General features: G+C 39.1%; 1 protein-coding gene across 1 annotated transcript in view; it reads left to right on the forward strand.

Annotated features, from left to right (window-relative positions):
* The window catches only part of CTNNAL1 (catenin alpha like 1), a 55,332-nt gene that overhangs the window by 29,196 nt on the left and 5,272 nt on the right, over positions 1-20,864 (forward strand). Inside the window, exons 8-14 of the mRNA XM_079790074.1 lie at positions 876-962; positions 3,222-3,380; positions 5,464-5,556; positions 8,719-8,869; positions 14,862-14,899; positions 17,123-17,173; positions 17,274-17,428. Of these exons, the coding sequence (XP_079646200.1) occupies positions 876-962; positions 3,222-3,380; positions 5,464-5,556; positions 8,719-8,869; positions 14,862-14,899; positions 17,123-17,173; positions 17,274-17,428 (734 nt within the window). The remainder of the gene's footprint in view (positions 1-875; positions 963-3,221; positions 3,381-5,463; positions 5,557-8,718; positions 8,870-14,861; positions 14,900-17,122; positions 17,174-17,273; positions 17,429-20,864) is intronic.

A 20,864-nucleotide genomic window follows, 5' to 3' on the forward strand; every position in this document is an offset into this window, starting at 1 on the left:
CAATTCTGCATTCCAGATGTATTGTTCATGCATTCATCTATTTCAGTTGTTACCATGTGCTTTTTATATGCCAGGCCCTGGAAATCTAAAGATGAAGAAGATAAAATATTTGACTGCACGAGTTTTGCAATGTAGAAGAATGTGGGGTGGGGTGAGGCAAGTACAGAGAGCTATGTAAGCGTCCAAAGAGAAGGGACAGACCGTGTGTTGAGAGGATTTGAAGGGGGATGGGTTTTTATTCAGGGAGAAAAATGAAGATGGCTTCTTGAGGATATTGACATTTAACTTTGATTTATTCATTCAAAGAGCTGAACACTTCCTTCCTTCCATTTGCTGTGCCAGGGATTGTGGATTCAGTGGTGAGCAAATTAAATACGATCGCAGCCTTCATGGAGCTTACCAACGCCTAGTGGGGAAGACAGACATTAAACAAACAAATAAAAAAGTAAACATGTAATGGCATACTGGGATGACGACTTAGACTGAGGGTTAACATGGGTAAGAAGGGGGTCTCATTTAGGTTGTGTGATTTGAGAAGGTGTGAGGACTTGTTTTAATTTTTAACTAGGTCAAGAATGATGATGAGCATCCTAGGCACAAGATAAAATAGTTTAGTCTTCGATATGATGAATTTATTTAAGAAAGTTAGATTTTAGAAATTAACCCATTTATAGTTAGAGTGGGAAAATATAACTAAATACTTAAAATTCTATTTTCTATTCTAACCATAAACAGGTGAATTTTTTAAATCTACGTTTCTTATAATGCACAGAATGATATTAAAAATTTATTATAATTTATAGTTCAAGTAAAATTGGAGTCATCAGATGAAAAAGATGAGGTAACCCTACGTATATACTTTTTAAATTTGTTAGCAAAGCAAGAGAACAAAAAGCATCGCTGAAGAGCTGGAACTCAGTATATTGAAAATCAGTCATGGCCTCAATGAACTTAAGAAAGAAGTAAGTATAGTTTGAAATCTAGCCTCTCTTAACTCTTTGCAAATTTTCATGTTGTATATGGTACATAGAAAATGCATTAGTATGTCGCTGTGCACAGAAAATAATTTTTTAAAGTTTTCCTTTGACCTAGTTATTTTGAAGCCACCATGTTATTGGTGCCATCAGTCTTAAAGCTTGTACACGAATGCTCACAGCAGCTCTACTTACAATGGCCCCAAACTGGAAACAACCTAAAATTTCATCATTGGGAATTGATGAAACGGATTTTGGTATGACTAAACGAAATATTGTTCAGCAATAAAAATTATATACATGGTGATCTGTTTCACATCTTACTTGGTACCGACCTCTGTTGAAATCTTCATTTTCACATCCTATTAAACATAGAAGGATACCATTTTCTATGGTTTAAACAAACCCTCACCATTCCCCTCCCGCGCCCCCCCCCCCCCCCCCCAGCGCCTATTCAATTTCAACTGAACTATTGTTAGAAATGTGACCATCAGAAGAGCACAAAATCCCCAAGGCGGAGTGGCTTTCCACAAGCTTCATTTTTCTTACCTCTGAAATGGGTATAACAACAACCTAGGACTTTGTAAGAATTACAAGCGATAACGTCTATAAAGCTGTTGTCAGTACATTGCACGGGGCAGGAATTGATGTTATTCCCCCTTCCTCCCTCAGGGTTGGTCGTAATTGTAAAATTTGTGTGGCCTTGGACAAGCGACTCCACCTTTTCATAGTCTGTAAAATAAGGGCTGGCATTAACTATTCTCTAAGGCCCTGGTGGCTAAACAAAGTCTTTTAGAATTCTCATGTTGTATTTTGTTTCCCCAAAAAAAGGGGGGCATTTTAATGTCTTTGTTTCTGACTAATTATTCTCACTTGATTGCGTGAATGTGGACTGCCTATTGTTAATTTCATAGCAAGTCCTGTAATTTGAGTTGACATTGGATTACTTCCAGGGGGAAAAAAATCACTTTATTCAAATAGAATCCACTCAAGGTCAGATTTTTTTTCTGGGGACAGTGTTATTAAAAGTGATCTCTTTCTGGAGAACCCCAAAATAACCTGTCACATTATTTTTAAATTTATAATTTTATTGATTTCAGAGAGGAAGGGAGAGGGCGAGAGAGATAGAAACATCAATGATGAGAGGTAATCATTGATTGGCTGCCTCCTGCATGCCCTCTACCCGGGATCAAGCCCACAACCTGGGAATGTGCCCTTGACCAGAACTGAACCCAGGACCCTGCAGTCCACAGGCCGACGCTCTATCCACTGAGCCAAACCGGGTAGGCCTATCACATTTCTTTTTTTAAGGTCAGCATAAGAACACTTTGGAGTTAATACTACCCAAAGAGATCCAATATGAGTGGGCCATGCTTAACATGCACTCCAAAGTCAAATATAACCTTGGAGGTTTTGTTACCCTTTTATGCATCGTTTCTCCTGCGACCCAGATGTTAAGAATACAGTTCTGGGTAACAACTATAGATAGACTGTAACCCCACTGAGGGGAGGGTTGTGTCCTATTTGTCATGTGGGCCCAGGCTCTAACCCAGTGCCTGGCATGATGTAGGTGTTCAGTCAAATTGTGGTGACTACTTTACTGACTAAATCCCACATTGATCCTTTTTCAAAAGTCTGATAAAAAAACTGGCTCAGTGGATGAGCATGACCTATGAACCAGGAGGTCACAGTTCCATTCCTGTCAGGGCACATGCCTGGGGGCATGCAGGAGGCAGCCAATAAATGATCCTCTTATCATTGATATTTTTTTCTCTCTCTCTCCCCCCCCCCCTTCCTTCCTAAAGTCAATCAAAATATATTTTTAAAAAACACTCACTCGTGATCACAAACTACCATTGATTTTTTTTCTTAATACTTTGGATACCATGCTGTAATACTGTTCTATTCCTCACTAACTTGAAGAGTAGCAGAAGCATTTTTTAAGGTAGGAGAGGACTGTGTGGGAAAGAGCTGATTGGTAATAGAATGAACAAGGGATCGAGTTCATTTTTCTGCAAACAGCATTACTTCCCACACAGGGGCCTCAAAGATGTTCCTATCACCCCTCCCAGATCTACACAACTGCTACCCTTACCACGGGGAACTGTACACTTCCCCCTGAAAGGTTCCACTGGGACTGTGTTGAGGTCACTACTCTTTGGTTTTTAAAGTGATTCTGAGGTGCTTGGCCACAAAATCTGATGGTTTGTTGTTTGTTTCATCACCCTTCACCCCCCACATCTGCAGCTTCACAGTACAGCAACTCAGCTGGCAGCAGATCTGTTAAAGTACCATGCTGATCACGTGGTTCTAAAAGCGTTAAAACTTACGGGAGTAGAAGGAAATTTAGAAGGTTTGGCTGAATATGCCTGTAAATTCTCAGAACAGAGAGAGCAGCTTGTCGAGGTGAGTGATCGGTTTACTTGTTCAAGAAATGGTGGTTTAATGGTCGCTGTATATCATCAGGGAATGTCAACGCAATGCAGTTTCGGGGCAACTTTTGTGAGCATTTTCTCTCTCGTTTGGAATTCTAAAGGTATTATGTTTATCTGTTCCGATCTTACAGCGAGCGGTCTGGCTTCTAAAACAAAACAACCAAAACTGCTGGAACCCACAAAAGCACTTCATATTAATCTTTTCCTTATTCTCCCCGGGAGCTCAGTCTCTGAGTAGCGCTATGGAGTCAGATGCACTGTCTGACCTTGTTTCTGTTTGAACCTGTGGGTCTCAGCAGGAAAAGAATGGCACACTCAAATTAGGATCCTCTAAAGATGGTTTAATAAAGGAGCTGTTTACAGTGGCATACATAGGGGGCTGGGGGGTGGACCATGGAAGTGCAGTAACTGGGGTGAGTGAGAGCAGAGCTGGTGTCACCCCCACGCCCACCGTGATGGGGGAGGGGAAGGGGAGTGGTTACTAGAGACTGGAAGGGCATGGAGTCTTCCAGAGAGACACCTTGAGAGGTGGTTTTAGGACTAGACATAGAGACAGTCCAAGGTGACCCTGCAGGGAAAGGACATGGGAATAAAGTCCCTGACTCTCCTCATCCCTGCTGGTCTATTGCTGGGGGTTCCCACCGGCCAAACATAGCTGCAGACCATGTGGGTCAGTGTCCCAGAACAAAAAGCAGATTTGAGAGAGAAGGAGGGTAAATATGGAGGGACAAGGAGAAGCCATCCAGTACAAAATGCCTTCTCTGAACCTCTCCTGTTCTTCCCAAATCTCTGTTACGTGTTACTGATGCTTACCTGCCACTTTTGTTATAATTCCAATTATTAATTGATATTCTAAGCCTTCCACCTATTAAGAATGTCTGACATCTGATCTGCTAGTAAAAAATACATACTCAATCCCTGTATACCTTGTATATAAAAGGTATCACTTAGCCCACATGCGTATAAATGCATAAATATGAGCCATCTATCTAGCTGTCTTTAGATTTTCTAATATACCCTGCCCATCACATCTCAAAGACTAAGGGCTGAAGAAACCTTTAGGTCAACTGGACTAGCTTCCTCTCCTTCATTTGATTATATCTTAAATCTGCTAAGGAGCTTTTTTTTTTTTTTTTTTTTTGGTCAATCCTTACCCGAGGATATTTTCCCCATTGGTTTTTTCGAGAGAGTGGGAGGGAGGGAGGGAGAGAGAGAGAAACATCAATGAGAGAGAGACACTCATTGGTTGCCTCCTGCATGCACCCTGACCGGAGCCAGGGATCAAACCTGCAACCCAGGTACATGCCCTTGACTGCGAATAGGATCCGAGACTCTTTGGTCCAAGGGCCGGTGCTCTAACCATTGAGCAACCGGCCAGGGCAGGAGCATTCTTAAAATGAGTGTAGATTCATCTCCTTTTAAAATAGTTTTGATGCTGTTTTGTTTGTAAGCCATATATTATGACTGTAAGCAAACTTGGTAATTATAAGATTCCTGCAGCAAATCATTTTAGAAGATGAAAAAATATTTTTTTCTAACTTTCTGTTTCAAGCCTCAAGGTTTCCAGTAATTTTTGCTGATATAGGTAGGCTCGCCACTCATTACATCAGTCTTGCCTAATCCAGTGTTATCTCCAATTAAAGGTGTGTTAATTAATTTCCCATGAAGGAAAGTGGTTTTTGTTGACAGGAAGAATACTTAGCTTTTAGTAATTGACCTAGTTTAGCCTAGAGACCTTGGGCAAGTCACTTCTCTGAGCCAGGTGTCTTTATACATAAAATGTGTGGGCACTGCGAGATCCTTTCAAAGGCTGCTCCTGGTCCGAGAAGTCTGTGAACACCTTGCCATGATCAGATAGGACCCCAAAACAATACTCTGTACCCTTATTTGTTCCTCGAGACTCTGTAGTATTATATAGTATTATAATTTCTCCTTGATGTAAAGACTTGTTTGTGTGGGTTTCCATGTTTTATTGTTGTTATAAAATATAAAATGAGTCTGCCTTGTGAAGAACGAGAACGTGGAAGTTGAACTGTAGAAATGCTCTCTTGCAGACCTGTCGATTGTTGCGACATGTATCTGGGACAGAACCTCTTGAAATAACCTGCGTCCATGCAGAGGAGACATTTCAGGTGACTGGCCAACAGGTACGACCAACAGCAGATTGTTCCTTCTGTATTAAGTCTTGTCTGAGTGTCGTAACAGATTGTGTGCAAGGAAGAGAAAGTGGTTCTGCATAACTACAGGCCAAATCTACCGAGAGAAATGCAGACTCTGGAATTTTCCTAGGTACAGCGCCGGAACATAGCTGACATTCCACTGGGTTATCTGGTCATCTGCCAACCTGGAGATTGGCTCATTCAAGGGAAGCCTAGTTTATATCTACTTTAATGAAGCTGTTGGCATTGTGGGTTGTTGTAACATGTTTGAAAAGTAAGCTATCTCTATGTAACAAGCCATAAAAATATTCACATTTTGACCCCGTAATTCTTAAGGACATAGGAGATAAACAACTACAACAAAAAACAAACAAACCGCCCTACCTGGTTTGGCTCAGTGATAGAGCATCGGCCTGCGGACTGAAGGGTCCCAGGTTCGATTCCAGTCAGGGGCACATGCCCGGGTTGCAGGCTCAGTCCCCAATGTAGGGCCTGCAGGAGGCAGCTGATCAATTATTCTCTCTCATCATTGATGTTTCTATCTCTCCCTCCCTCTTCCTTCCTCTCTGAAATCAATAAAAAACATATAAAACAAAACAAACAACCAAAAATGTTGTTTGTTACAACATTACTTATAATAAGTTCCACTGGAAACAAAATAGCTATCTTAAGTTAGGTAAATAATATAACTTAAAATAATAATAACTAGAATTAGCAACATTGAAAAATGTTTTGTTAAAATGTTGGGGCATAAAAGCATTATACAGATTTGTATATGTACTATAATTGCTGTTATTTAAAATGTATATATATATATATATATATATATATATATATATATATGAAAATGACTCTATGGGAATATGCAGAAATGAAAGGTCTTGTGTTTGAGAAAACTGTGTTATTTTTTCTTGACTTTCCTGTACTAATTTTCAAAGCCTTTTAAACATTTACAGCCCATTTAATACTGTCCCTGTCAAATCAATCTAAGGGGAAAAGTGAGGGACAGAACTTCCTTTCTAACCCCCAAATTACAAATACCAGGTGTGCTTGTTTCATTTACCACGGTCAGCCAAAAGGGCTTACCTTTTAATTGCAATATTGAAGATAGATGCCACGCCCCTGGATTTATGGTTGAGAACAGTGAAAGCAAGTTGGTGGTACGCGCCCTCCAGCAGAACCACGTTGGATGTTGGAGGGATGATTATATGCTCTCCTGTAGGGAACAGTGGCAAAGGCTTATCGTAGAAGCAGTAACTACATCGTTATACGTGGACTTTTGAGTGTGCAGAGGTCAGGGCCCCTAACCTCTGCATGGTTCAAGGGACAGCTGTATATGAGTGACTCTCACCAGTGGTCATCTGCTGAACATTTTATTATAACCAGAGGGCCTCTGTTTATTGGGAGAAACCAAGGCTTCATTATTTGCTGGTGCAGCTGGGTGTCATCCTACTAGCCTTGGCTGCAGTGTATTTCACTAGAACTAAAGCATGTGACCCTCCTGCCGTGTGCAATCAGCTGGTTGCAGTCCTCTGTTTACTGTTTCTACTGCAGCAATGATTAGGAAAAGCCAGATTTTCTTCCCCACGATGATGATAGAGCCTGTTGTCAACTTCTAAACTTGAGAAGCTTTTTCTGTCCCCATCACCTTGGCTTTCACCTAGTCTTTGCCATCTGTCTCTCAAAGGGATTTTTAGGAAATCTGTCTATTTAGGAAATAGAGCATGCCTCTTGGATACTTAATATTTATTTCTGGAGCTCTCTGCTTTAGCAATGCCATTGTTATATTTCCTTTAAAGTGTTAGGCACAGTGAGCAGGTTGCACGCTGTTCAGTAGCTCCGGCGAGGAGGGCAGCAGTGCTGAAACCTGGCTGGCCAGCCCAGGGTTCCACCTTCCCTGCCGATGGGGACCGTGTTCTGCTCATAAGGCTGCCACCAGCTTGTCAGCCCTGTGCCCGTGGGGCCGTGGCCCCCAGGAGAAGCATCTAGTTCTAGTTTCCTTGAACGTAGCATAACTCTGATATGCCAGTCTCTGGGAGCTCTCCAGTGACTTTCTTCCTTGCTCATAAAGTCCAGTCCTTACTGTGTAGGCTTCACCATCGCATGGCCACTGGTGACTTGCCTTTTTTTTTTAAATTTAATTTTTAATATATTTTTATTGATTTCAGAGAGGAAGGGAGAGGGAGAGAAAGATAGAACATCAATGATGAGAGAGAATCATCGTTTGGCTGCTTTCTGCACGCCCCCTACTGGGGATCAATCCCACAACCCAGGCATGTGCCCTTGACCGGAATTGAACCAGTGACCTCTCAGTGTGTGGGAGGACACTCAACCAACTGAGCCACACCAGCGAGGGCTGTTTGTGTGTGTTTGAGGATTAATATCAATATATGTCAAACACCTAACATGCTATCTCAAGAATATATCTACAATGTACTCATAGGTGTGTGCATGTTACTACTACTACCTCTACCACTAATAATATCAATACCTCTACCACCACCACCACTGCTATCTAGCTACAACTACTACTCTCACTACTATTGATACCGACACTACTGTACCACCACTGCTGTTGCCAGCACCACCAATGCTACTGCTACTACTACTACTCTAAAGGTCCCCACCAGACTGGCAACCAGGGGGGCAATGGGCAGTGGCAGCTCGTCCCAGGCTAACCCCCTAAATCTGCCCCCAAATTCTCCTTTTCTCTGACTCTACAGTGAGCTGACAGCAGCCCCGCTTGGCTCACTTCTTTCCCATAACCTTTCTAGAGAGCCACAGCAGCCCACCCATTCTCTCTCCTGTGGCTTCTTCTGTCCCAGGCCCTTCCTGGTTTCACTGTCCCTCGCTTTAATAAACATACTCTTGAAATAAAAAACAACCCCTCCCCCCCAAAGATAATTGCTAGCGGAATCAAGGTTTGTATAGAATAACACGTACTGTTTGTTTGTAGATAAGGTTATAAGAAACAGTAAGTTTTGTTCTACCATGTATCTCCACATTGGCCAACATGAGGCTTATCTGTGGAAATTACTTCATAGTTGTGTATTGAGTTGATTTGGACAGTACAGACTTAAGTTTGGTCTTGCATTGATTCTAAGAGCTAAGATTTTGAAAATCACACTTGTTTATATTGTATTTCTTCAGATAATTTCTGCTGCTGAAACATTGACATTGCATCCATCTAGTAAAATTGCTAAAGAAAACCTAGATGTATTTTGTGAAGCATGGGAATCCCAAATTAGTGACATGTCAACATTGCTAAGAGAAATCAATGATGTGTTTGAAGGAAGACGAGGTGAGAGACTGTCCACATATTGAAATATATTATTATTTTATTGTAACGCTATTAGTTTTTCAATTTCACACTTCAGATGCAAAATGAATTATCTTGTCATATCCTGAGTTATTTTTATAGTAAGATATCTTCCACAAAAAATCATGAAAATAATATTTGTCCTTTATTTAGTATCAAAGCAGTAAAGTTTGTTCTACAACAGCGCAGTAGATTTCTTTGAATTAATATTAGCATTCTAGTTTTCTTATTGATATTAAGCCATTTTGTTTCTTCTAAATTGTTTTTTAGTTTTAGTACAAATTTCTTCTGCAATACAGTGATTATCTGATTTATTTCTACTAATTTCATAATGAAATGAATGTAGTTGTTTGATTTTTGAATTGCTTTCCTTCCACTTGGATGGAATCGTTTTCCTTGATGACCACCTGACCTGGGAATATTTCCTATGGTGGGTAAGTTCATTATTTCTACAACATGTAGAATAACACCGTACAATGTGCAGGAGGGCATCATTTTTACTTTTTATTTTAACATCAACTGGGATTTTTGTTTATTTCCCATTGTACTGTGTGTCCTGTCATTTGTTTGTATTTTTATATATTTTTCCCTTCAAATGGCTTCTGTTAGTGTCAAGCATGCTTAGTTTTTAAAATAAAATACATTTAAAGTCACAATAATATCAAATTAGATATTTTTTACTGATTAAGGACATTTAAACATTTCATATTTTTTGAAAATATTTACTTAGAATAATTGCTGATATGCTTAAAAATTGGAATGGTATAGACTTTATAGATATATCATAATTTGTAAAATATAATAAAAGTTTACCATGCTTCTTCATTTAAAGATCTCTGTGATAGCTGGTCTGAATGGCATATCATTTTGATGCTTGGATAAAGTATTTATGGTTACATGGGTTTTTATGTGAGGCAGGTTTCATACATTAAAAGGTAAAGTGAGGTGACTGATCCGCATTTACAGGAGAATGATCGCTTAGCCCTAGGACTTGGCTAGGGAAGGAAGAGAAGTGGCCTCCCAGCCTTTCTTAGCACTCGCACCCACAGCGGGTAGACCAGACTTGACACAGGAAAAGTCATAGACTTATTTTAGACTACATGGTCACTGTGGTTTCTTTGACTTTCAAGCTGGATATTACATAATAGACCTCTTCTTTAGGTCTTCTTTACGTTTGGGTAACATATCCTAAAAAATTCAGGATTGCCCTGGCCGGTGTGGCTCAGTTGGTTGAGCATCGTCCCATGTCCCATGCACCGAGAGGTGGCTGCTTCAATTCCGGGTTAGGGCACATGCCCGGTTTGCGGGCCCGATCCCCAGTAGGGGGTATGCAGGAGGCAGTGATCGATGTTTCTCTCTCTCATCTATGTTTCTCTCTCTCATCTATGTTTCTCTCTCTCTCTCATCTATGTTTCTCTCTCTCATCTATGTTTCTCTCTCTCTCTCTCTCTCCCTTTCCCTTCCTCTCTGTCTAATATCAATAAAAACATATTTTTGAAAAAAAATTCAGGATTACTTTAACCTCCTTAGGGCGGAACAGAAATTTCTTTTTAGGAGGAAAAAACTCTGCTGCATTCTATCCATAGGACACCCACTGTTTAACTGGTAAAGATATCAGATGGCATCTTTATGTGGGGTTAATTGAGATAGAGTTGATTTCTTACAGTGCCTTTCTTTATCCTTGCTTTTTATCATGAAGCTCTTAAGAAAAGCTTTCTCCACGAAGTCCAACTCTGAGTTAGCCATTATTGATTGGGCTGAGTCTGTGTCACGGGGCTGCTCTCCCTGCTTTGTGGTTACGACAGACCTGCCTGTTCACCTTGCACCTGCACACTGCTTGCCACCCAGCACGGAGGGTATTCTTCCGATCCCGCTTCTCTCTGCTGCTGTAATAACTCACGTTATAACTGTCATTGAAAAGCCTTTGCTGTATTCTAGCCACCTGAGCTCTGCCCTGCATATGTTGACTCTCACAATTGGGAAAGTTATCAGATATATTTGCAACTATCATGGAACCAACCAATTAAGTGGCAAACAACGTGCTAAGCGATGAGAAAGTGTTCTCATACTTGAAGTCATTCTGAGAGTTCGGTCATTGTTCTCTTTACTCAGACACTCATATTTCACAGTCGGGCCTCATGGGATTGTTTTAAGAACTCAAAAATCAGCCCGACCAGTGTGGCTCAGTGGTTGAGTGTTGACCTATGAACCAGGAGGTCATGCTTCAATTCCTGGTCAGGACACATGCCCAGGTTGTGGGCTCAATATCTAGTGTGGGGCATGCAGGAGGCAGTCAATCAATGATTCTCTCTCATCATAGTTTCTATTTTCCTCTCTGAAGTAAATAAAAAGATATTAAAAAAATAATTCAAAAATCAATATCTGTCTTTTTAAAAAATATATGTATTTTATTGATTTTTTACAGAGAGGGAGAGGGAGAAAGAGTTAGAAACATCGATGAGAGAGAAACATCCATCAGCTGCCTCCTGCACTCCCCCCCCTCCCCCACTGGGGATGTGCCTGCAACCAAGGTACATGCCCTTGACCGGAATCGAACCTGGGACCCTTGAGTCCACAGGCCGACGCTCTATCCACTGAGCCAAACCGGTTAGGGCTGGTCTTTTTGTCTTTTCACCAAACTTCTGTAGCCTTCATATTAGAAGGGACCAGATAAAGACTTCACTTTCCCTTAGTGATGAGTATGTGGCAGCATTTAGAACTTGAGATTATTTTAGACAAATGTCAGGAAGAAGCCTTCTCTCCTGGCTTGCAGACTCTATTCCCCCCTTTAAGGAAGCTGCATTTCATTGATTCTGTTTGACCCATTTTAGAGTTCACATGACTAAGCTCAGTTTTTAAGGATGTGTGGTAGCCCTGTTTCATAGCCCTGCATGTAATTCATCACCTGGCAGGTTGGGTGCATGGGGTGCTGGTCAGTGACATGGGAAATTCAGGAAGAGGAACATGCTTGTGGATAAATACAAGCTTATTTGGGGAACACATGAGTCTGGAACATGGAAGTGATCCATCCAGACAAGGGATGATGGTGCAAGGGTAATAGAAATGGAAATAAGAGGACTGATAACAGAAGTTTACAAATAATATTGGTAGGATTTGGTGATTGAATGTGAAAGTAAAGAAGGGTTTGAGGTTGACGATTGGGTTTGGGTTTGAATCTGTCAATCCCACTCCTGAGGTTAGACAATAATCTGACTGTCCTTCAGTGATTAGGGATTCATTTTAAGTGGGTCTGGGGACATGGTTTCTTTTCTGATCAAGCATGTCATAGAGAGCCCCTCTTGAACCCAAAAAGCTAACTGACCTTCTCATAGGGAGTAATGTAGCACATCTTCAGTGAAATGAAATGATGAGGCTTATATGTCCCTGGGGAATTTGTTTTATTTTGTAGAGATGCAGAAAAGCTCTGAATATTGTAAATGGGAACAGTACTTCTCATTTAGGTTTTCAGAAGAAATCATTTTGTTACTCTTGTAAGATGAGAGGGCCTTTGGGACTTAATGGTGAGCTTAATTGATCTTGAAGTATAAACTCAGAAATAAAGATGGCACAATTGTGGTTTTGATTTAGAGGATATTAAACAAAGGATTTAGTGCTTTGAAAATAATTCTGTAAAACAAATATCTGTACCAAGTATGTGCTCCCCAAATATTTGTTTTTCCAATTATTCCTAATGTTTATAACATGTTTTCATCAGAGACAGCCTCTTTAATTTGATATAATAGCTAAATATAATTGAGTCAATATATTCTTGCTCTGCTTCAAATTAATGGCAATAATTAGACTTGTGTGGAAAAAATTATAAAATGATTCAGATTCATCTTTTTTATTTTATTTTATCAACTTATTTGGCAAGAATGATCAGTTTTGCAATGATCGTCAAGCATTCTGAGTCTCACTGAGGGCTAGGAATGTGGAGCAAAGCCAAGTGCAGTAGCTGAAAGAGGGCCTCAGTGAGTAGAACTGCTGGTGACTAGGGACTGGTGAATGGGAATGTAGCAGACCCGACTATATAAAGGCTCTCTTATGGGTTTATTTATCCCTACCTTCTGGTTTCTTTAACTGTGTTGTACCTTGGAGAAATAAGAAATACTGAAACAGTTGGCTATTTTTTCCCTTTTGGAGAGTAAATGTGAACATTTCAGGATCATGGGCACTACAGGGGGTCACAAGGGTAGATAACACAGGATGGCTTCCCTAAGCTAATTATCCTGAAGTAATGATTATGCCCTCTTCTCTGGCTATTAAGATCACTTTTTAAGAGGTATTATGGACAGGATTCACACTTTGAATTAAGATAGATGGTGAGTTTTGAGGTTCTGAGTGACTTAAAGACCGTCTTCTGTTAATCTCACAGCTAAATCTGGCACTTTTTACATCAGGGTTAGGAGACAAGGCATGGAAATTACTACTTCCTCTTTAAAGTTTTATTTTTCTCTCACAAGTTTGAGACCAGAAAACCATTAATAAAATCTCCTTACAATTCTGCCATTACAAAGAAATGATTTGAATCATAAAGCTATTTCCACATACCATTAAGGCTAACCTGTAATGACAGGTCATCTTCTAAATCAGCTCCGTTCAATGGAAATACAGTGCAAGCCACATATGCAATTTAAAAATTGTGGGAGGCAGCCCTCACTGGTTTGGCTCAGTATATAGAGCATCAGCCCACGGACTGAAGGGTCCCGGGTTTGATTCTGGTCAAGGGCATGTACCTTAGTTGCAGCCTCGATTCCCAGTAGGGGACGTGCAAAGGCAGCTGATAGATGTTTCCTTCTAATCGGTGTTTCTAACTCTCTATCCCTCTCCCTTCCTCTCTAAAAATCAGTAAAAAATATATTTTAAAAAATTATAGGAGGCACAAGAAAATTTTAAAAAGAAACAAGTGAAATTCATTTTAATACTATTTTTATTTAATCTGGCATACCCAAAATATTATTTCCATTTATAATCAATATTTTAAAATTATTGTATTATTTCTTAAAAATCCAGTATGTATTTTACTTACAGCAGCACATCTCAATACAGACTGGCTATATTTCAGTTGATCAATAGTGATATGTGGCTAGTGGATTCAATATTGAACAGCACAGTTCTAGATGAAAATTTAAATATGTTATGAACAAGTTTGCCTTATTTGTGTAATAGTCATTCCATAAGGAAGGGCATGATTTAGTGTTTTTACATATTATTGCCTTTAATTAGGTAGAACTATATGAAATTGCTGTTTTTATATTTCAAAGTTGTTGAGTATCAGCAATTTTATATGGTTTCACCTAATATATTATGGCTGAACACAATTTCCTTGAAACCAAAAGAAATCACTGTTCAAATCTTACCTTGAATTTTTACCCCAGATAAAACAAACTAGCTTAAAAGGAAAATCTATCATTCATTGTAACCTGACTTTATACATGACCCAGAAGCCAGAACATGAAAGGGCAGGGATGAAGTGGGCGTTACACATATCCTTTCCTTAGTAGTTGTGCTTCCTGCCACATGTCAGTTCCCAGCAATTGTTGTTTGCTCTTTTTCATCTTCCTATCTGTACCCTAGAGCTGTCTTCTTCCCTGACTGGGAGGACATGCTGGGGGGGTAGCTGTGCATGGTTTGGTCTGGTACTTGCAGGAAAGGAGGCAAACACTGATAGCTGGTACTGCAGACCCGGTTTCATTAGGGCGGGCTGCGTGGAAGCACTCCCTGTGAGTGAAATGGGTGGCTGTTGTGCCGTGTTCGTGGAGGAGCTGGCGAGGGCCCACATAGGTGCCTTAAAGATGCGACTGCTGACAGTCTCTGTGTTCACCATCAAATTACACTTTTATTTCTCAATCATATGTGATTAATAGCCAACATTTTAAAACTAATAGACTGACTTTTCTGTTTATTTAATAATATTTTTAAATTAGATGTGAATAATAGAAAATTTGTTTTAAGTTATATATGTTGTTTGTAGGAGAGAAGTATGGCTACCTTTCACTTCCCAAGCCCATGGTAAGTAGTTTTGTACATTTCAGAATGTTTTTTATTCAGAATTCAGTTATGCTTTTGCTGCCTATTGCTACCCAGCCCCCAATAATTGACATTAAAAATAGGATATTAAATGTTGATTGCTCATAGTTGTTATTCTGAGTAAAATCTAGTTTCAGTTCATATTATGATTATTAGTGTTGGGTTTGGAGGTTGAGGGAATAGGTAACAGATTGCATGATTAATAAGAAGCCATAATCTGAAGTCAGAGGTCTTTTTGTTCTTTAATCTTTTATCTAATTCACATTGTCATGTTGGAATCATTTTCTATAGACGAGGTACTTTCTTAATGTTTCCTACCTTGATGAAATTATGTCATGCTATTTATATTTAGAGACTTGAAATGTACAGCTTTATATAACTGAAGCTGAGGTACCTGACTGCATTCAAAGTAGTGTCCACTAGATGGCAAGCTCGGTTGCATGAGTAAGATAGTTTCTGTACCTTTTCAGGCAATTCCCTTCCTGTATCTTCATAAAATATTTTAACAATAATTTGTAAAAGTAAACCTAAAAATAATGAAAACAGAACTCAATTTCAAAAAAAAACATGGAATATAAAATTCTAAATAAAATAAAACCTAAAAACTTGTAGGTATTCTTATCTTTCCTAAATGCTTTATTAATTGCTTTGTAGTCTACTAGATTAAGGAAGAAGATATAGATGATGCAACTTTACGAGGAGGAGCCAAAGAGATCATTGATCATCTCCAATTATTTTCTAATGAACATAAGAGGCAGCTTGTGTGTGCGTGTAACCTTATAGTTTCCCTGTACTTAGTTTCTGTCCTTTAACTTCTCCCAATTCTTCTATAGCAAGGAGCATTAGAAAATCTCAAAAGGGCTATATTAAATGAGCAAATATAAACTATGGAGTAGAAAAAAGGGAAAAGTTGAGGATGTTTAGCTCTACAGTAAAACTGGTGACACAGTAGCTGGCTAGAAGTAATAAATCATGGTAATAATGAGGGCAATAAAAACAGAGAGGTACACCTATACCTCAGAGGTGTTTGTGATGATCTGTTTCTTAAGTGGGCACATGAGTGTTTTGCTTTATTATAATTTATACTTTATGTACTTAGTGAGAGAGAGAGAGAGAGAGAGAGAGAGAGAAAGATTGTGTATCTATATATAAAAGGCTGATATGCAAAGTGTCCCCTCAGGAGGTCGACCAGGAGACCGGGAGTTCAATCGCTTGCTATGATGTGCACTGACCACCAGGGGGGCAGCACAGAATGAAGGGAGGCCCTGGCCCCAATCGGCCCTGATCGCCAGCCAGGCCTAGGGACCCTACCTGTGTATGAATTTTGTGCACTGGGCCTCTAGTTGTTTAAATAAATGTTTCCTTAAAAAAAAAAAAGTTTCCCTGCATTTTCTGGACCTTTTATGTCCATGAGCCCAGCTGTTCTGGAACTCCTGCCCCAACCATGGGAGCTCCCAGCAGATCTCAATGTGAGAGGGATGCCCAACCTGGTCTGCCATCACTGAGAACTTCTGAACATATTTTTCCAAGGACCATTGCTATGGGTAGTGCTTTTTATCCGTCTAGTCAATAGGCACCTGTGGGCAAGCCTGGTAACCTAACTGGTGGACAGTGTTTTCTGCTTTCCCGGGGGAAATAGATTCTGAGTTCCAATAGTTCACATAGAAACAGATTTGCTGTTTCAAATATAGAGGCGTGTCCAACATGTTGGTTCAGATATTAAACCCTAAATTCTGGATATAATCTTCCATACAAGCTGGGTGAAGAATTGGGAACCAGGATGTCAGTGAAACAAGGGTGCTGAAATTTAGCCCTCAAAGGGCACATTGGGTAAAGGCGTTGAATTCCAGTTATAACATTAGGGGCAGATGGACCTCTACAGAGGGTGGCTAATTTTATTATATCATTTCAGAAGAATAATTATAATAATGACTCTGGGAAAATGCCAAAGTCCTTTGGTCCTTCTGCTCCGTTTCCCTCGCCCCAGATTTCTAACTACCTACCTGTTCCAAGCTGAGCTCACATACTGGTAGAGTACTTGCAGTCAGTTCTTTGTTTTAACTTATACAACTTAATATACTTTAAGTGTGTGCTGAAAATGTTTAGGTTACAACTTTATTATAGGTGTTTTATTATGCTTTCCAGTACTATTATATTTCCTCACAGTGACCTTAATCTTTTATCTTGATCTTTTTAATGTCACAGAAGAATAATGCAAACCTGAAATCATTAAAGCCAGAGAAGTCTGACTCTGAGGTAAGACCTTTTTCTTTGTCATAATCTTACTTCTAATCTCCCTCTTACATCGGTAATAACAAAATCATTGTGATTAAAGTATCTTCTCCATATTTTATAGGAGAAAGCCAAGATTGCAAAGCTTGGACTTAAGCTGGGTTTGCTCACCTCCGATGCCAACTGCGAGATCGAGAAGTGGGAGAATCAGGAGAATGAGATTGTTCGATATGGACGGAACATGTCCAGGATGGCCTATTCTCTATATTTATTTACTAGGTAAATATATTTTGATCTTTTAAAATCAATTTAATATCTAATGTAGAGGGAAAATGCCACGTTAAATCACTGATAGGTTGAGTCGGTTTTGTATGCATGGTAAAAGCCTATATATGTCGTTCTTATGTCAATTATGTGGATGCAACAAGAACACATTTAATTAAGACTTAGATGTAGTAGGGATCCTCTTCTAGGTTTATATTCTATTCTTTTCATAATTTTGTATTCTACTTTTTTTATCCTATACATCAACCCAGCCAGCATCAGTAAGTTTACAAAACATGCCTTTTAAATCATTATACAAATGATTGATTAGAAACAGATCAAAGAATAGAACCATTAGGCCTACCACCTCAACAGAGTGCCAAATCTCTGTGAGTCACTGTTTATTATATAGCACAGATTTTCAATAACTTTGCAATTATCTGACCTACATTCTTCATCTTGTCCATATCACAAGACTCTTGAGCAAATGCCTGTTGAAGTCAATGTTGATCACATTCCAAAATCTTCCATTATAATAACCTCCCTATATGGTATAATAATGTATACTAGTATGTGTATATGATAGTAATACCATGTTGCTAAATATCAGTTACTGCTCAATAGTCTGTTCTAGAATTTTCTCCTGGAATGACTTCAAACATTTCACTAATTTTCTGAAATCTATCTTTTTTATCTTTGAAAACCTGGAAAGTACTTGATCTATCCAATGTTATGGCCCCTCTTTTACTCATTTTGATTTTCAAATATTGTCAGCAGTGGTTCACACCTGCAAGTTGTTTCAGTATTCTGAAATGTAATCCATTTAATCTGGAATCTTAAGCTTGATTAAAGTAGGTAGGCTCTCTACTACTGTGTGGGCATTGGGGCTCAATAAATAGCTCTCTTTCCCTACCCAGCGTCTGAACAAAATACAAAAATAAGCAGAAGACTAGGCAGATGGGGGGCAGTTACATTTATACTGGTAAAGCTGATATTGGACAATGTAATTTATATCCACAGGCTGGTAGGTTTTACCAAATGATCTCTAGAATTAAGAAATCTACCTCCACAGGAACAAACTATGTCTCTTAAAACCCCTGAAAGAGCAGGAATCTCTGCAAGGTAGCTTTACTTTCAAGAGAAAAAGAAAAGAAAGAGCTACCATGTCCCATTTATTTTCAGAAAGTCTGAGAAGATAAATAAATGTCCACATCTTCAATGGGATGGGAACATGAGGGAGGGATGTGTACTAGTGGAAGGAATTTGAGGACTCAGCATTCATTAGGAAGAGCATTCATTTCCCTTTTGTGTGTGCCTTCTATTTCTTTAAGATAAACCATTCTTCAGGAGGGCGAAGGAAAAATGACAGTTGAGCTATTTTTTCTGTGTTGAGCAGTCATTTGTTAACACCTTACCATATTTTCCATCATTGGTGACCTTTCCTCTTTGGTGGTTTCCTTCCTTTGTTCTTAATTGTTTTAGCAAGCTTCTCCTGGGATTAAGTCTTCCCAGCACTATGACCTTCTTTAGTTCATATCTTTTAAAAATCTGGTAAGTCAAGTCTACAAAAGAAAGTAAAATGGAACTCCTTTGTTTTCTCAACAAGAAAATGTGCACAGATGAACTGAAATAACAAAGATCTTTACTTTTGGCTGGAATCATGCTAATAATCTCATGGTGATAAAAATCAGATCTTTAAAAAAACTTTATTTTGACTGATAAAAACTGGAGAAATACATTATTAATGAATATAGTCTGATATATAAAATCTGTCCTAAGAAAAGTTTCATGAGTAGATTTTTTCCTGTTTGTCATTTCCCTTTTATTTCTTGTTTCTTATTTCAGAATGTTTCAGGATGATATGGTCAGCATTTTTTTGCTTCACAGTCAGAATAGTGGGTTTTGATAAAGGATGACATGCACCCCACAGAGATGGGAAGCATGGGGGGTTGCATTATGAGGAGTAGGGAAAACTCAAGTTCTGTGGAATGGGACTTGTTGCTAGAAGATGGTGATTGGACAGGAACACTGAATCTCAGGACAAGGAAATCAGTTTCTGTGATGGATAGATAACACCTTGTGCTGTTTGGGCAAGTCTTGGTAATAGAATTGTAAAGCCTCGAGCTGGCTTTGTTTTCTACCAGCATGTTTAGTGGACCTGTTTTTTCTCCAAGTCTTTCCTGTTTTCCCTTAAGACTGTGGTTTACCAACCTCATCTAGTTGCTTCTTTCAGAGACTTACCTGTTGGACCTCGCAGTATCCAGTTTTGTAGTTTTCCTGGGTAATTTTATAGCTCTTCCTCAGGCTATTGTTTAATGTTGTCCTAACAGTTTATATAAATTTCTTAGTAATTTATATATAATTAATACTTCTTAATAGTTTATATTTATACATTTTATAATTTTAAAAAATGTCAGCTTTACCAATGCATTATACATTTTTTGTTGTTGCTGTTTTTAATCCTTACCAGAGGATATTTTTTCCATTGACTTTTAGAGAGTGAAAGGGAAAGAGGAGGCGAAGGGAAGGAAGAAAGGAAGGAGAGAGAAAGAGAGAAATATCAATGTGAGAGAGACACATTAATTGGTTGCCTCCTGCATGTTCTCCTACCGGGGCTTGGGATCAAACCTGCAACCCAGATACATACCCTTGACAGGGCATTGAACCTGTGACCCTTTGGTGCCAGACTGACACTAACCACTGAGCACATTGACCATTGCAGCATGTGATAGTTTTTAAAGTGGTTCCTGCTTCATAATTTCTTTCCTTTTATTTTATTTTTATTTATTTATTTATTTTTAAAATATATTTTATAGATTTTTTACAGAGAGGAAGAGAGAGGGATAGAGAGTTAGAAACATCGATGAGAGAGAAACATCGATCAGCTGCCTCTTGCACACCCCCTACTGGGGATGTGCCCGCAACCAAGGTACATGCCCTTGACCGGAATTGAACCTGGGACCCTTGAGTCCGCAGGCCGACGCTCTATCCACTGAGCCAAACCGGTTTCGGCAGCTGCTTCATAATTTCATTTGATTCTCACAACAGTTTGTCTGAGAACAGGAAAAATTTGCTCACTTGTCACAGTTGTTAGGAGGCAGAACTGGTGGCTACTAGATTTCAGGTCTCCTGACTCATGCCTTGTGAGTCCAGATTCATGCATTGTGTTGCTCTTTGTGGTAATTCACTTTCATTTGTAGGATCTAATTCTTCTTGATGGTTTTCAATCTGATACTCCCTAACCTTCTGATGAGATAGGTACACAAATATTATTATGATTATTTTACAGACTCAGAATTGAAACTTAAATAACATACCTCATCAAAGACAACTGAACTCCTCCTTGAGTTGAAATTGGAATGAGAAATGAGAAAAATAGGAAAAATAAAACTTTAATATAACTTGTGAGATATAAATTTTTTTACATTGTAAAATAAAGATGTATAATGTT

This window comes from Cnephaeus nilssonii (assembly GCF_951640355.1).
Source record: "Cnephaeus nilssonii genome assembly, chromosome: 14".
NCBI classification, from domain to species: Eukaryota; Metazoa; Chordata; class Mammalia; order Chiroptera; family Vespertilionidae; genus Cnephaeus; species Cnephaeus nilssonii.